Source organism: Ctenocephalides felis, unplaced genomic scaffold, assembly GCF_003426905.1.
Source record: "Ctenocephalides felis isolate EL2017-DRISC unplaced genomic scaffold, ASM342690v1 CF-g0.4_SCAFFOLD_01886, whole genome shotgun sequence".
NCBI classification, from domain to species: Eukaryota; Metazoa; Arthropoda; class Insecta; order Siphonaptera; family Pulicidae; genus Ctenocephalides; species Ctenocephalides felis.
In genome coordinates this window covers 167,551,914-167,570,978 of record NW_020538040.1, presented here as the reverse complement: position 1 = coordinate 167,570,978, position 19,065 = coordinate 167,551,914, and the positions used below count along the sequence as shown (strand labels likewise).

General features: G+C 29.9%; 1 protein-coding gene across 1 annotated transcript; it reads left to right on the top strand.

Moving 5' to 3' along the window:
* Positions 1–1,308: 1,308 nt before the first annotated feature.
* On the top strand, positions 1,309–18,559 carry LOC113377828. The gene is made up of 6 exons (XM_026618255.1): positions 1,309–1,615; positions 8,795–8,945; positions 15,541–15,805; positions 16,209–16,323; positions 17,486–17,615; positions 18,287–18,559. Exons 1-6 carry the CDS (start codon positions 1,422–1,424, stop codon positions 18,557–18,559), a joined length of 1,128 nt encoding a protein of 375 aa, XP_026474040.1. The 5' UTR covers positions 1,309–1,421.
* Positions 18,560–19,065: the final 506 nt, after the last annotated feature.

Here is a 19,065-nt window from a genome sequence, read left to right as displayed (position 1 = left end):
GTAACAACAAATGGAAAAGCAAAATTACAAATAATACGTTTTTGAGGAATTTTTCAAGAAGTCCTATTTTTATAGAATGTATTGAATGTACAATGTATTTTAGTTGCGAGTTAACCTTCTCGACTCGGATGCCGCCGCTTAATTAATTAATTAGTTTATAAGTATTTTCATAAATAAATATGATAAAATTAATTTAATAGCTCATACACACCATTATTTTTTAGATATAAATGTTACTAGAGATTTAATTTTATATATTATTTATATATATATATATATATACAATGTAAAGTATTATTATACATATGCATATTATACATACATACACACACACGCATATATTTACGTGTAATAGAAAAAATAACGGTATTATTGGGGTTGTTCTTGATACGGGCACGATAACCATATATACCCTCCAAGAATATTGTTTTTTTATTTTCTTATTTAGATTTTATTCAAAATATATTTGATATAATTTTTATTAAATAATTTTAATAAAACATCTGTGTAGAAACGATTTTTTAAACTTGTTTTTTATCATGTTTTAAAAAAAATTCAAATTTTCTGTTTTATTATCATAATAACTGTATTTAAAAGCAATATTACCACATTTTAAAAAAATCCGATACCAAAAAAAAAATCCGAGTTGAGAGATATGTATAGCACTATAATATACCGAGCGCAGCGCACCGTCGGGCAGTGAGACTCCCGAGTGGAAAGTGTTAAAATTCACAAATTATTTTCACTGTATTTCTTCACACCGATTTGTATATTTTTTATCTTGCGTTTGAGATTTTAATAGAGATCCGACCGGTGGACCAGCCCTGCATCCGTTCTAATCTATAATTAGGCGCTCGGCAGTCGAGTCGCGGTCGGCGCGGTCGCCGCTGACCGTCTCGGCCTTATGAGTTGCACCTACAAGTATACTGACGGGGCACGCATCGGTTATTTCTCTTTCGCACCGCGGCGCAAGGGGCTCGGAAAAGAGGCATTATTTTCACGTCACGCTACGTTCACGTTACGATTACTACGACAGGGCGACGTTCAGTTTTCAACTGCCACTGCTGGTCTGACCATCGTGGCACGCGGTCGCCGATATCAGTCCTCGGTTTACGTTCGATACCCGGTAACTATGTTTACGATACTGTCCTCGTCTACGGTCAGCTCGATGTTCTTGTATCTATGTAGCAGTGTTTTTGTTATCGTGTTTTGAACACAAAGGTGATCGATGTCTTTGAATTATTAACGGCAGACTTTGTGCCTCCTTCTAGTGTGGCCTTGTGTGTGATCTGAACACTAATTGGAGACTCCCTACGGTAAGCGATTACACACACGCACATCATACACGAGAACTATTTCTACAGACAATTAGAAAAATCGGATTGTAATCTGATACACTACGCTGATATATCGATTCCACAATGAATTTGATGTTTCGGAAGAACTTTAGGGCCGAGAAGTCATTCGGCGGCGGTGGAGGAAAGCACGGGGGAAAAGGTAACGCCGGAAGAAACATGGGAAAACGGTCGCGGGAGCACGGATATGCAGGCGTCGAGGAGCACCATTATCGCACGCATATTTTCTTCAGCCCGACCCGTAGTAGCTTTCAACCAGAGTATGAAGGTTAGATAATAATACTAACCTACAACTTCTTTCGTTCATTCTTTTATAACCACATTGAATAAATAATAAGAAAATGGATCGACGTTAATAAAACATCCTGAAATAAAAAGATTCAAAACGCTAAGGAGTTTTAGTGCGTGCTTTTTGTTACTTCGAATTCATAAATTATTGAAAAAATAAATGTTAGAATTTCAGGTATCATTTGGTCTACTTTAGAATACTTATTACTTTATCATGGCCCGATTTTCAGATACAATCATTTCCATACCACTTCCATTTTTCTACATAATTCGTGTAGCTTAAAATAGTTACAATAGTAGTCATGAAATAATCATAAAATAGTTTCAAAAAGCGTAGCTCGCATTTATTATTGATATTTTATGATCGTTTTAAGCAAATATTAGGAAACAGTGCGAACTGACACGTGTTTGACACATTATGATTGCTCACGCGAATAAATGATTTTATGTTAAATATGAAACATTGCGATCATTCACACACGTCGATAGTCAATTGTGCGAAATACATTTTAAACATAAAACATAAAAAAATATCTTTCTAAACATAACTCATTACAGGTTAATGCAGTTTGTTTTGGTTTAAAAATTTATTTAGCTTGCCATATCTTTGAGACCGTGCCAAAAAACATGACGAAAAACTTTTAGAACATGTATTTTTGGCTGTTATTCTATTATGTACTATAGCGTGACAAATTTAAAACATATTCTCAGATAGAAATCGACAATGTGTGTAATGTGACAATAATACCCCAAATGAAACGAAGGAATAAATTATGTATAATCTTTTAAGCGAAAGTAAATTATTTATAGTTGATACATTATAAAATACTTAACAGTAGGTAAATGTTAAGGAATCAGACACCCAAATTAAAAACTAATGAAATGTTTGACTCTTACGTATTATATATAGGTATATATATATATATATATATATATATATATATATATATATATATATATATATTTTCTACCTCATATATATATATATATATATATATATATATATATATATATAAGGTAGAGCAGCCACAAAATCCAATCCAATAGGGTCGAGCAGCCACAAAATCCAATTTGACTTTCAGCAATTATCATGTCTAAACTAAATGACACAACATGGCAACACATACATTAAATAAACCATTATCGAACTATGTTTACTAATCGTTCCAGTTAACACTTACTTATAGAAATATGTTTATTTACTTTTTTTTGTTAATTTGTCCCTTTTTGGCCCATGGGCGGGGTGGCAAGTGGCCAAACCGATTCAACCTCTTATTTTTATTTCTTAAGGGATGTTACGAAATTAATAGCAGCATTATTTAACAAATATGAAATTCAAATTTTTTTGGGAACATTTTTCACAGATTTTATTGTAAATAATCCCGATCTTATATATCGAAAGAAATATTCATCAGCACAGGTCCAATAACTATTAATTTAACGTTTCTCTTGTTGTAAAATTGTTTTTTTTTCAACTTAATTTACTTTTTTATTTACTATTTTTTATTGTTTACACCTTTACCAATGTAATGGTTCAGTTGATCCTTTTTATCCAACTATCCACAAGTAAGCTTTTATAGAGGTTATATTGAAAAAAACTGTTGAATCTAACTCAAGAATAGCAATGCATTTTACAAACGCATAATGAAAATCATAATCAATTATCTTATGATATTCAGGTATCATAAACTGAAAACCAAAAAAATAACTGCCAACTAAGAAAAATACTTTCGGTATGAATATTGATACATTTTTGATCATTTTTTAATAGAGGCATCGTAAGGATTAAGGTGATGGCTGATTACACGTCTTTTGCTCTCTACTTTAAAATAGTATCATTAAAAAATATATACTTGCTTTGATATAATGGTAATGCATTTTTTTACTGACTTTTAAGCTCCATCCTATCCTATATTTATTTAATCAATTTTCAATTACCTTTTTTTTAATTGGTGTCATTCCTGAACCAAGCCATCTTCAAATATATACATTAGGGTGGTCCTTAATATGGACATTTTTGAATTTCCTTGCTCCCAGGGGCTCAAATGATTGCAAATTGATAAAAAAAATCTTCTATAAGTTTTATATTGTCTTTTATAAACTCTTAATATTGTCTTTTAGATAGTGCGCAATTCAATCAAAGTTTTGTATGGCAAGAGCATGGAAAAATTTTCAAAAATTTTAAAAATGTTTTTTAGATATAACTTAGCGAACTAATGAATGGTTTTATTCAAAATTCGATGCTCTACAAAGCAAATTATAAAAAACCTGTTTTGTAGGGCGTCGAATTTTCAATAGAACATGACACGAATTGTTACTTTTAATTCATTTGCCGCTAAGTTATACCTAAAAAACATTTTTAAAATTTTCGATTTTTTTTCTATCCTATTTCTATACGAAGCTTCGATAGAACTGCGCACTATCTAAAAGTTAATGAGCTAAAATTTTTAGAGATTTTTTTTATCAATTTGGAAGCATTTAAGCCTCTGGGTGCAATAAAATTCGAAAATGTCCATATTAAGGACCACCCTATGCATGTTATGTATGTATATTTATATGCAATGTGCACTTGAATGTAAAAATTGTCTTGACATTTCATTTCTCGTTATGCTTGTGTCTACAAATCGATACTCATGATACAATTGAAGTCATAAAAGTTTAAAATTATGCCGAATGAGCAAACCAAGAAAGCTACACACGTTGAAAGTACATTACATTACGAGCTGTTAGTTCCATGTCATGACGGAGTTGTCTATCTAGTAGCAGCAATTCTGACCTTAACCTTTATTCCTCATAATTATAGGATAATACATATATCTTTAGCATTCTAACATACCTATTGTCGCATAATCAATATGAGCTATGATAATTATTTATGTTCCCTAGTTCATCCAAGTAATCTAGCTCGTTCACTGTAATTACATCTAATAATTGTTAATCCATATTTACCTATATTTATATAGTCAAACTTTTTGAAAAAAAAAAATTAAATATAAGTTAACACGGGGCACAAAGATCCAATTTAACTTTGAGGAATTATATTTAGAAAACCAAACCTAAGGTATCACGGGGCACAAAGGTCCCATTTGACTTTGAGGAATTATATTTAGAAAACCAATCCAATTATATCACAACAAAGAAAACATATCAAACAAACTACTATCTGACTATGTTCAGTAAAACTAAAATACTGTACTAACACTAACAAATGTAATTGAATGTACTGAGCTTTAGAACTTTAACTAAAAAAAATGAAATTCGAATTATTTTCGATATTCAAAAAAACTTTTTTTGAAAATAAATAAAAAAAAAAAATTCAAGAGCAATCGTTTAACACAAGCAGAAAGTTTGTTGAATCATTCAATTCGGATGTTTCTCAAAATCTGCCAATTTTTGCACATTTAGCTCAGTATCTACGAAACGGCTAGACCTGCCTTTGCCAAAATCTAATTATAAGTGTTAATAAATGTTATTAAGTGTTATGTTGAAACGACTACTAATATAATTTGAATATAATATTTTTTTTATAACTATCAAGATGAGTTATCGAAAATATTTACATTATAATCAATAGTAGATATGTAGATTTATATATTTGCAAATGTAACTTAAATATATTTTAATTATTAAATATCTGTTAAAATATTCCACTCACTACTTGCGTGCAACAAACTTAATTTATAATCCAATTACTCCCAGATAATACGAAGTTACAGGTTTGTAATGCGTTTTTATTAATACAAAGCCATTTAGATTTTTTATCGTAATTTGTATAATAGTTTTATCAATAGGAGAAAATAAGTAGTGAAGTTAAAAAATTTCAATGAAATTTTGCGTGCTAACTTATCCTACTTACAATTTCTTTGTATTTTTCTTATCAGTTAATGAACTTCAGCTTTATTTTCAATGGAATTACGTGAGCCCTTTTCGAATTGTTTGATATTTACAACACGCAATTTATTCATTAATGTTATTATATGCGAATGAATCATAATTAATTGTCGATATAGTCGGAAACAGCTTTTTGTGTAATTTCAAAATAATTCTAGAAATAACAAACAGCGTGAATTAAAGAACCACAACGTGTAATCCTAGTTGTGAACATTTATTTATTAACACTTATAATTAGATTTTGGCAAAGGCAGGTCTAGCCGTTTCGTAGATACTGAGCTAAATGTGCAAAAATTGGCAGATTTTGAGAAACATCCGAATTGAATGATTCAACAAACTTTCTGCTTGTGTTAAATGATTACTTTTGGATATTTTTTTTCATTTTCAAAAAAAAGTTTTTCTGAATATCGAAAATAATTCGAATTTTAATTTTTTTCTAGTTAAAGTTCTAAAGCTCAATTATATATTTCAAATAAATAATTTTATCTTTGCAATTCAGTTTAAAAATGAATATATATTTCATATGCGTTACTGGAATTGTAAGAAATATATCCTCAGTTGGATTCATTCAGCAACTCTTCTTAATGTAAACATTTTCAAGTGTTTTGAGCGGTAAGATCGTCACTGTCTATTAGTTATATGAACGAACACATATATAGTAATTATAATAATTTCTTTGAAAATATTTGAAACCATTGTATTTGAAACAATTCAAATATTAATTGATTTAATATTTAATTCTGGTACGGGAAGTTACAGCTATTTGCCTTAAGGCTCGATGCCATACACCACTAGTTTAATAATTGCATTGTTATTCTAAACTATATATATATATATATATATATATATATATATATATATATATATATAATATAATCATGACTGTGATCTAAATATCATGCGGATCTATTTACCAGCTCACAAACACGTTTTATAAATCAATATTTGCATGATAGTGAAGCAAATTAGCTGAAATAATAATGGATGCAATTAATTTCAAATCAAGGGTTATAGTTAACCAGTAATCACTATTTCATTTATAATATAGAGAGTATTATGTGTACTATTTTAACTTGTGAGAGCACATTAGCATCTCATATTTCAATTCCATGTATTTTTTATGCTGGCCCAAAATTCAGTTTTCTTTTTCTCTTAAAATCATTTCCCAAAGGGATTGTATTTGTAATTTATTTATTTCAACTCTTCAAACAGTTTTTGGTGCTAAAAATAATAATGATATATACTATAATGATAAAAAAATAATAATGCACTAGAGTGAATTTAAAACACCAGGTATAAATCCATATGCCTAGTGTTGAAGTGTAATATTTTGGTAATTTTCTTCTCCGTGAAGGGCTTTTATTTGAGTTATGTTTGTTAACATTTTATATGCTCATTAGCGTACATTTTCTAGGAGTAACTTTATAAACCTTACAAAGAATATCATTTGCATATTTTGGATAATAAATATGTTATTTGTTTTTTTTTATTATAAAATATTTTTAATGATCAAACATAGAAAAAATCAAGATTTGTTGAATCATTATGATAACAAATGTATCGATATTTTCATTTATGCCATCATCAGCTGATTTATGAAATAATTATATTGATCAGAAACGTGTCAGAGCAAAAATAAATATTTTATGCCTATTTTTTAGTCATTTTGGTTCTGATATTAATTACTTTACATTCCTTTAGTTTATAATGGCTTAATTGAAAGTATATCGAATTCTATGAATAGACAAGAAATTAAAAATGTATTGCTTGCATAACTCATTAGAATTTACATTTGTGTGGAAAAGACAAAGAAATCTATTACCTGAATGGATATCTTTGTTTTTATCTATATATTTTTTACCTTCTGATATATATATATATATATATATATATATATATATGATATTCAGTTTTCAGAGCAATACATCAATTAAAAAATTTGTATGACTTTAAAACATTTTTACTTTTTCCATACGTTTCGACACATAGTTTTGTGTCATCTTCAGTGGACTCTATTTTGAAGGCACAGATAAAAATTATTAATTAAAACTAATATATAATAAGTGATATGGTATGAACTTACATGTAATTGTAATAATCCTAATTATTTCCTAATTATAATTGTTCACAATGCACAATGAAACCAATTCTTGTCACTTTAAATTTAACAATAATAAATTTTTTGAATGAGTTATTTTATGAATTTGTAAAATACAATACAGACACAAAACTATGTGTCGAAACGTATGGAAAAAATAAAAATGTTTTAAAGTCATACAAATTTTTTAATTGATGTATTGCTCTGAAAACTGAATATCACATATTTCAACATCAAAATTATATAAACAAAATTTAATATATATATATATATATATATATATATATAATATATATATATATATATATATAATATTATATGATATCCTTAATATGGATGTTTTCGAATTTCCTTGCTCCCAGAGGCTCAAATGCTTCCAAATTGATTAAAAAAAAATCTCTGACAGTTTTAGCTCTTAATATCCATTTTAAGATAGTCCGCACTCCAACTAAAGTTTCTATGGGAATAATATGGTTAAAATTCTATCCGTTTTATAACTTAGCGACAAGTGAGTCAAAATTTTGAGAATAACATTGTATCTGCTTGTTTTGAGCATAAATAGAAAATTTACAACAAAAATTTCATATATTTCATAAAATAAGTATTTACTTATGAAGAAGAACCAAGAAACTTTGGTTGGAGTGCGCACTATGTTAGAGTTACTATTAATATCTGAGACTTTCAGAGATTTTTTATCAATTTGAAAGCATTTGAGCCCTTGGGAGCAAAGAAATTCGTATGCATCCGTATTAAGGACGACCCTAATATACTCGTATATTTCTTATATCAAATTTGTGACTTACATTTTGTGTCGAGTACTGTTCCAGAACCCAGATGTGGACCCGTGACTGGTGGAGCCGGCTCATTGACGGTGTCTCCATCAGATTTTGAAATGCCGCAACCATTAGTTGATCGTAGATCATCAGTTTCTTTATTAAAATGGACTCCTTCAGGTAAAACGTAATATAAAATAGTTTATACATTTTTCCTTCAAATTGTGTGCTTGGTGATAAGTTCTTTATGAAATGCTAAAATTTGCTTTATCCATATTTAAATTTAAAAATAAATGATAGAAATAGAAAACAATATATCAACATTTTGTCAATGTTTTTTTAGTGAGACGAAATACGAATTCAGATTTGCCAACTCCTTGCACAACAAGACAAGTAAGTTTTAGTGGCGGGTCAACGAACACGACCGTCGTTACCAATGCACAACCTAGAACAGAGCCAATATCTTTAGCAACATTAGATAAAGATTGCTTCATAATACCCGTTCATAGCTTAGACAGATTTTTACCAGCTGGAGTACCGGTAAGTTCCATTTAAAAAAAAACCTAAAAAAAATGATCAGACAATTTATGATGGAAATCAATCATGATACTGAACACTAACTAATTAATGTAGAAAAATTTATCTATTTGTATAATACTAACTTCCCGTAGGGTAAGTTCAGAGGTTTCTGAACATTTTGGCATACCTCAGAAAAAATAGATGTTTGTGTATGTGTGTATGTAGTATATACGTATGTATTGATACAATTTTCTTCCATGTTTTCGAGAGCAACGCTCAACCAATTTGAATTATTCGATTCCTATTGATAAGGAGACGTGCTGATTAGTTTTAGTCAAAAGTTGGTCCAGTTGTTTTGGAGACACGGAGCAAAAAGTGCAGAAATGGCAATTAAGATTGTGAGAGAACGGAGCATCCTATTTGTGAATCAAAAAACTTTCCACTTGTATTGACGTAATGAAGAATTAAGTTTTTGCAAAGGCTGGCCCAGCGGTTTCGGAGATCGAAAAAAAAAGTTTTAAAAAATTAAGATTGTAAGAGAATGGAGCATCCGATTTATAAATCAAAAAAACATTTCACTTGTATTGACGTAATGAAGAATTAAGTTTTTGCAAAGGCAGGTCCAGCAGTTTCGGAGATCGAAAAAAAAGTTTTAAAAAATTAAGATTGTGAGAGAACGGAGCATCCGATTTATGAATCAAAAAACATTCCACTTGTATTGACGTAATGAAGAATTAAGTTTTTGCAAAGGCAGGTCAAGCGGTTTCGGAGATCGAAAAAAAGTTTTAAAAAATCAAGATTGTGAGAGAACGGAGCATCCTATTTATGAATCAAAAAACATTCCACTTGTATTGACGTAATGAAGAATTAAGTTTTTGCAAAGGCAGGTCCAGCAGTTTCGGAGATTGAAAAAAAAGTTTTAAAAAATTAAGATTGTGAGAGAACGGAGCATCCGATGTATGGATCAAAAAACATTCCACTTGTATTGACGTAATGAAGAATTAAGTTTTTGCAAAGGCAGGTCCAGCGGTTTCGGAGATCGAAAAAAACAGTTTTAAAATATTAAGATTATGAGAGAACGGAGCATCTGAGTTACGAATCAAAAAACATTCTACTTGTATTAACGGAATGAAGAATTAAGTTTTTGCAAAGGCAGGTCCAGCAGTTTCGGAGATCGAAAAAAAAGTTTTAATTAAGATTGTGAGGGAACGGAGCATCCGATTTATGAATCAAAAAACTTTCCACTTGTATTGACGTATTGAAGAATTAAGTTTTTGCAAAGGCTGGCCCAGCGTTTTTGGAGATCGAAAAAAATGTTTTAAAAAATTAAGATTGTGAGAGAACGGAGCATCCGATTTATGAATAAAAAAATATTCCACTTGTATTGACGTAATGAAAAATTAAGTCTTTGCAAAGGCAGGTCCAGCAGGTTCGGAGGTCAAAAAAAAGTTTGGAAAAATGCCATTAAGCGGTCCAAAAACTGATATTGTGTAATTTGAATCAACCGATACGTTATTAAACACTTTTAAGAAATTTCTAAGGAAAATTCAATATTCAAAAAAATTCCAAATTTTAGAAAAATATAGGTATTTTCAAAAAAGCATTTTTTTAATATTCAATATTTTCAAATATTTTCAAAACTTTATAAAATGTTAAAAAAAAAATCAAAACTCGCAAAGAAAATCTATTTTCTTTTTGGGCTCTTAAAAATTTTGAATTACGATACGGGAGGTTCCAGCAATTTGCGTTTGGTATTAAGTTGTTGGGTATAAAATTATCGCCGTATCCTGAGAGCATTTTTTTATTTTTAGAAGAAAATTCTTTTTGTGTATTTATATTGAATATATTAAAATTTGAAATATAACAGTTAAAATTTATACAATTGTGTCAAAATACATATAAAATCATACTATAAAATTTTAGTTGAGAAAATCTTATTTACAGTTTTAAAATCAATTACAAAAATATTTGATCCAGTTTATAATTCTTATTATTACAAGTAGTCGGTATCGGTAGCTCTTGCTTCCCGGTTTAATCTTTCTTCTTCTTTCATGGCAGATCTGCTGAATAATTTAACGACTTCGTTCCTGGAGGAGTCTGGTCTTCGGGCGCTTGCAATTGAACGCTCCCTATCCGAATAATCTCGGCGACGGTGATAATCTTCTTTTGTAGCGCGTTCATGTAACTTGGTCGAGCGTTCCTTTGATTGACATCGTAAGGAAGGGCTGTAATCAACCTTTGGTTGCGTACGTTTCGAAATAGTACTTTCGGTCTTCGCGGCGGATCTTACATGTACACGGCCCACGTCATCTTTTGTCGCGCTTCTTACTTTAGGCTTTGTAGCAGCAGATAAATCCTTGTGAACAGTAGAAGCTGCCCGTTCATACTTTGGCAGATCATCTATGGCGCTTCTATTACCAGACTTCCTGTTGCTATCTTCCTTGGAGCTTCTTCGATTATGCATATGCATTCGGCTGCCGTCTTCGCGAGTTCGATGTTTGACACCTAATTCATCTTTCAACTTCAGTCTTTCAGTTTTATTCATATCATCCCTGACAGGTGATGCTTGGGAGATTGCATGGTGAGCTGAACGGTCGTGTCTTCTTCTATCGTTCGAAACATCCGGTGAATCTCCACGCGAACTTCCACGATCTTGACGGCCACCGTGCAACGTCAATGTCGCTAAATCTTTATTGAGTAATCTGCGCGATTCAGCATTTAGTATATCGACACGATTTCTGCTGGTATGGTGTTCCTTCTTAGAAGCGGAGCGAATGGTTTTGCTAGGTTCTGTCTTAATAGTAATATAATTGTCGCCCTGCTTGACCAATTCTTCTTTTATAGCTGGGTATTTGACATAATCCCTTGGAGCCGAGTGACAATGAGCTCTAGCGCCGATATCTTTATTAACACTTACTAAACTCGGCTTAGCACTTTTGCTATTCTTATTGATATTCTCCATGTATTCTTTTCTATTCTTAGCGGTAATAACCGCCTCCTGAAGATATGCTTCCAAGGGATCTGTGCTTAAGCGACTTAATGTGGGCACAATACCAAATTCGTTTAGTTTTTTTGATAATACTGGGCCTTCTTTGGGAATATAGCTAACCCGATTTGGGGGGACTTTTCTTGTTTCCATGATCTTTAGGTTGAGTAAAGCAGATTTTTCCTCTTTTTTGCGGTCGCTCTTGATTTATAGACTCGATGCGACGCTCGCTTGGATTTTTCTGCAAAACACAAGTTTTATATAACTTAAATAAAATTAATATGATAATTAAAATAGGTTGTAATTGATCATATTAATTTAAAAGAAATCTTAATAGTTTTGTATTCAAAGTTCAATTTACACAAATTGTCGATCCTAGTTTACACAATCGTTCGGTGTCGTGGCTTGTTTGTAACAGATCTGACGTTGCCCGATAAAGTTTATTCCTAACTACGTTTCAAAATTCACAATTCGAGTTATTATTGTTAAGGCAATGCAATATATTTATGTGTAAACAAAGGTATATGTAAACAATTATTGCTTATATTTTCTCTCATTCCTGATTAATTATATAAACAACCTACTGGAATTTTCTTTATCTTAATAAAAATATATATGTGTGTGTGCGCATTTGTATATAAGTAGATGTAAATTAAGATTCTACACATAATAAATATGATGATGTAATATGCTTGTGAATTAAGCCAAACAAATGAGGCAAAATCGTACTATGTACTTTTACTATTTGTACCACTTTTTTTTACCATTAACTACCCGAAGGAGAAGTTTGTTTTCGCAAAAAAAAATCCGGTTTGCTAATCTTATGTTTTCTCGGCGTTTCAAGTCATTCTGAATCGAATGATACCACATTCGGAAAAAGTATGTGTGTGTGTGAGTATGTGAGCCGTTTCTTTGTAATTAGTAGTAAAGTGTAAAATTTTCGCCCACGTTTTAGCCCACAAGGGGGCGTCCACTAATCACGTGATCGATTTTTTAAGGATTTTTGGACCTACCCTCCTCCTTGATGATACGTGGTGATATTCAAAATTACCCTTCTCCCCAACCAAACATCATGTGTATTTTTAGTTTCGAGAAAAAATTATGATTTTTTTTATTTTTTTTTATGTTAGGATTTTTTAACAAAAAAATCAGGTAAAAAATAAATACACGTCATATCTTACTATACCCCTCCCTCCACAACGTGATATTTCGTGATTTTATCCCCCTAAAAACCACACGTGATTAATGAACGCCCCCTAATCTTGAATCGATTTTAAAAATGCAAAAAACTGTTTATAAGATATTTGTTGACGATTTTGATGAAACTTTGTATAACGATAGATTTTGCAATCTGAAATAGCATACTAAAATATTATAGGTGTACGATGAGCGGTTGAATTATAAAAAATAATCAAAATTTTGCCATACGCTTAAGCAATTTTATACAGAATCTATGCCGAATATCCGTTGTTTAGCACAGTAGGCAGCTACTGATTACAGCTGACGTCCACACTCAAATAAAATAAGTTTTTCGAACACGAAATGGATTAAATGAAATTTATTAAATAAAGTAATTAAATTTATACAATTGCAAATATTATAGGTATGTTTCAAAGGCATCAATAGGATATCGTATTGATTATGATAAGTGAAAAGAGAAAATTTTATTTTGAAATAAAAATAAATTTTGTTAAAACAGTTGAACATTTTACCTAAATAGCTGAATCTCTATTTTTATTGTTTAAGTTTATTACGGGAAGGAAGTTCATGCAACTTGCCTTAAGGCAAAATGCTACTTACAACTAGTTTTTTTAATTTATAAATTGATATAAAACATTTTGACAGCACATAATAGAAAAGATTGCCAAACGAGACCATTTCCAAAGCCCACGAACAAATATCACATAAAATACATATAATTTAACAATCTAAATGAATTTCGTTTTTATAATAGAACTATTCTTACATTTATCTATAATAGATCTATAAAGTCAAATAATACTTGCCTTGAATATGCTTTACACCATTTGACGTGCAAAAATGTGTGCACGGATTATGGATGACATTTTGCACAACAAATTAATTTTTATGAATAACTAATAAGAATCTGAATTATTAATGAATAGAATTAAAGTTGGTGTGTACTTACTCCAAGCAATGCTGCTTTTTCCACTAAAAACTGTTCATTTTTATAGATTGAGACTACTGAATGGATTAACTCATAACGCTAACTGGAGAATGGTAAAGCTTTTTTGTTTTAACATATTAGAACCAATCAGGTCCTCTCAACGATTTCTAGTAGCAGTATAGGTGTGATATGATGTGAACAATATTCCCGAAATATACCTTACTTGGAGGAAATTTTCTATACTCTTTGGAATTAGGCAGTTGTAAATTTAATTTGTGTATAGATTGAAAATTATTAGATTTGGGAAATTTAGTTTATGGATTCGATTTTAATTTAATCTTCAATTATCGACAGAGATTTCGTATAATTCCCATTAAATTTTTGGATGAAAATGGTTAGACATCTATGTGTACATCCTTAATAGTGCTTAAAATACCAAATAAGTGTAACTTTCCAGGATAAATTTGTTTTCGTCAACTTTCTGATTTTTTATCAATGTTTTATATAATTTTGAATGATTTCAGACCAAAATTAGAAAATTATGTGTGTGAAAGTGTGAGCAGAAATTGGTTGAATTTTAAAAGTTTGTCAAAGTTTGCTATAGTGGGTCGAAGTGTGTTTGGCTGCTGATTACGGTTGACGTTCATACTAAATAAAATAGATATTTAGAACACGAAGTACAATGAAATGATAACTATTGATGATAACTGGTTGAATCTTAAAAGTTTGCCAAAGTTTGCTATAATGGGTCGAAGTGCGTTTTGCTGCTGATTACCGTTGACGTTCATACGGTAAATAAAATAGATTTTTAGAACACGGAGTATAATGAAATGTTAAATAAATTAATTTCGTTTATGCAATAACAGATGTTATGAGTTTGTTTGCATTTGGAATATTAACACATTCGCACGCATATGTTGCGTGAGACCGAATAGTCAGACTCCGAACGCACCAGGTGCGTGTTTTCAAATGTTCAAATTAAAATTTTGTACTTCTTTGGTAAATTATTTCAAACATTTGTATTTATTATATTTCTTCGTAATTATTTCAAACAGAAATAGTACTATTTATACTATTTTGGTTTAATTTTTGTTTTAGTTTTCAACTAACAAGCCCAGAAATGGTTTTATTTAATATTAATCAAAAAAAGAGTTTAACACGGGGAATTTGGGCTTTAGTGAAAGCAAAAAACTATGTCTTCGAAGTAGATAGTTGAAAATTTTATCTAAATAGCTCTATTAATTCTTTTTGATTAAGCCTTAAGATAAAATGCCACTTACACTAGGGTTGAAAGCATATCTGTGCATCAAAATACTATTTGACTTTAAAAGTCAACTCAGTGTAGAATATTTAATTATATATAATAACAACAATAAAAACAATATGTTAATAACAATGTTAAATGTATTAAATTGAATTGTCATATGAAACTTTATACTGATTATCACTATCCTTTAACTTACATACTATTAATATTATTAATACAATTTATTACTTTTCAGCTGCCAACCCCGTCCTCAACCATATCTTCCACGGAAACCACCGCAACATCGCCAGGGCCCCTTAGTGTCCTCGAGGTGGCCGATCCAAAGCTGTGCGTACTTGCCCACCTCATGAGCCCTTTAGAACCAATAGATCCTCTTTTAGAATCCCCTTTGGCTCATCCATTATTCAAACAAAGAACGGCTGCTTCAGAATTGCTGACCGAAGTTCAACAAACAAATACAGCACTTAGTGGAATGTTATTGGCCAATATGGAAAGAAATGGTATATAAATTATTTATTACAATGAAAAAAGGACGACAAAAGCAATAATAGAATTTTTCAATGTTCAATTTTTTTATTGAACTTTAAAATTATTTATAATTTCTAAATAGTTAAAATGGAATATGAACTAATTATTGCATGTAGCAAGTAGTAGTTGTAACAGAGATCCTTTGTGTTCGAATATGAAAAGATAGCCCCTTTAAAATCCTTTGCCACGTTAAGATTTATTTAGATTAAGCCTGATTTGACATGATAGAACCATTACGAAGAGCTATATTTAGTTTAAATGACTATAACAATACAGAAACTATCCTGAAGTCTAATAATTAAAGTCTAATCATTAATTGTATAGTTAGTCAATTATAGTAGTAGTTAGTAATTTATCATAATTTTTACTTTTCAGCTGAATTTCCATTTATATCATACTATGTGATCAATACGCAGCAGAATGATCCTGCATTATTTTACAGTAATTTAAGAAGTGCTTCTTTGAGCAAATTTGAACCAAGAGCTTTAAGGTAAAACAATCGTATTTAAATATATTCTATGAATTTTTATTCCTGTATGATAAATTTACTTTATTTTTTATCAAATGTAAATATCTGATTTTCATTCTGATGCTTTCATTAGACTCTTTTGCCTTCGCTTTAAAATACAATTCTATTTGTAAGTATATATATGTAAGTATTTTTGTTACAGTCGTTGCCAAGACCAGGCATGGGTGGACAGGTATATATGTAAATATGTACAGAGCTGGTGATATTGGAACATCAGTAATTTTTACAAAAATTATATTGGAGATGAAATTTGAAATAGTTGAATGTTCCAAAATTACGGGCTCTTACATTATGTATATGTAAACACGTGTATGTGTTATAATTATTTATTAATGTATTGCGAATAGTTATATATGAGCGCATGCATTTTTATGCACAGCACTCATATTCTAAGCATTGTTTCTTGAGCTATAAAATACATGCAGTTTTATATATATATATATATATATATATATATATATATATAAGTAAGACTACTAAGTCAATATTCTTCAACATCTATCACAGCCGATTTTGAGAAACAATGTATTATAATGCACAAGCTTGTATTCATTCGTATTATTGCTTTATTATGCTAAGAAGCACATCAGTTTATTTATATTTTATATTTATCATTGTCTTTATTTCAAAATAAATATTTAATAGAAAATACTCTTAATAGAAATCTGTTTCTAGTAAAAGCAATAAATCTGTTTAAATACGTTCACATGAATTGTGATAAAAGGTTTATATCTGCTAAGTGAATATTTTAGAGATGTATAACGTTTTATCGGACAAAAACAGTTGTTCGTTTTTTTAGAATAAAAATTAAATCAACTCAATTCAATCAAAGAAATAAAATTATTTCTATTTGGTCATAGTATTTTCATAGTTCAGTTGTTGACTTATTGTTGTATGCTATTCAATGAAGAAATATTAATGTATTTGCATTTTGAAATTAGGTACACAGCCATAAAATGCCTGGGTGTATAAATTTGTAACAATGTGTAATTTATACAATCATTTTATATTACAAGCACTGATAAATATATTTTAATGTTAGCAATGATTAATGTTCTAGTTCTATGTGTTAATGGTTTTTAAGTAATAGCCTGATCTTTTAATATAATAATAATTTATTTAGATATACGGCAGCACATACATTAGACCTTTATTGTGAAGTTGCTGCAATATGTCGTCCACCTTTACGAGATGTTAGTGCAGTTAAAAGAAGTCATACACCCACTACTGGATATATCATTAGCGTTTATAAGGTAAGTTCTTAGAAGGCTTCAAGTCATAGTATATATATAGTATAAGGTCGATACATCAAACAAGGTCGATACATCAAACAAAGATTTATAAAATATAATAATGTTTTCATATGATATTAGACTCAGAGACCATAGCTATTACAGGTTTCTGTCCAAATCTACTTTAACTTGTTCTACATTTTTGTGAAACAAAATTCTCATCATTTTTCTTATTTATATATAAAAAAGGAAGAAATTCATGATTATTGACTGGTTAGTTGTATCAATGTCAATGTGCTGTGTACACATCTTTAGATGTAAAGATACCAAGTTCAATATCCACTGATGATGACATCAATTTGTTTGTCGAAACGTTTGGAATTGAAGATTATTTTATAAATCTTTGTTTTTTCCTTAAAGAACTTACTCATATATCTCAACATCAAAATTAACTACTAAATCATATATATATATATATATATATATATATATATATATATATATATATATATATAATATATATATATTATATATTCCAATTCTAATCTCAAACGATTCAGAACGACTTGAAACGTTGAGAAAACATAAAATTAGTAAGTTGGATTTTATGGAGAAATAAACTCCTCCTTCTGGATTATGATAATAAAATAATATCTAATGTATTTTTTATAAATCTTATGATATTATAATAGGTATTCGAAGGTGACGACGGCGAGCGATTTGAACGCAACTGGCTGTACTGGACGGGAGCCAGGATGTTGTACCGTTACCTGCCGCGAGCAGCAGGATTGAGGCGCATTGCATTACACAAATCCGTCTCTTCTCGCGGGGATAAAATGTATCTGTTAGTTTGCGAATGCGCTCATTTACTGCAAGATCTCACAGCCGCTGCTTTATTGGTTCCTGCATTAAGAGCCAGACTATGCGGCTACACCGGCCTGTATCGACCTATCCAAACTTTTTAATAATTTACTTCAGGTAGAATTTTGCTCACTTCATACTATTCGTGATTCATATATTTTAAGAAAAATTATTGCTCAGCATGAATTCAATTGATATATATATATATATATATATATATATATGTGTGTGTGTGTGTGTGTGTGTGTGTATGTATTCAGTTTATTTTTTATCTATAAACGATGAAAAATGACTGAAGTATATATATCGGCATTAGTTCTGACAAACCCAATTCTTTGCAAATTTGAAAGATAATGTTTAAAATCAAAAACATAAAAGTAATTTCATTAAGTGTACTTTTACCAATTTTCTCCACGTTTTTTTCTCAAATACTAACCCAATATGAAATTAGCTAATTAAAATTTTATAAAATTCATGTATTAGTTAATTCGTAAATTTATTGTTGGATGATTTTATGTAGGTGTTTTTCATTTTTGAGTTTCAATATGTATAAAATAGTTATTTTAAAATACTTTTTTTTTTTATTTATTTTATTACAATAATATTTTGT

Excerpts from the sequence above, each read along its gene's own strand:
- LOC113377828 (XM_026618255.1), top strand. The coding sequence starts at position 1,422 with ATGAATTTGATGTTTCGGAAGAACTTTAGGGCCGAGAAGTCATTCGGC. Across the intron at positions 15,806-16,208 it reads GGCCAATATGGAAAGAAATG|CTGAATTTCCATTTATATCA; the intron begins GTATATAAATTA and ends TTTACTTTTCAG. Across the intron at positions 16,324-17,485 it reads TTTGAACCAAGAGCTTTAAG|ATATACGGCAGCACATACAT; the intron begins GTAAAACAATCG and ends TAATTTATTTAG.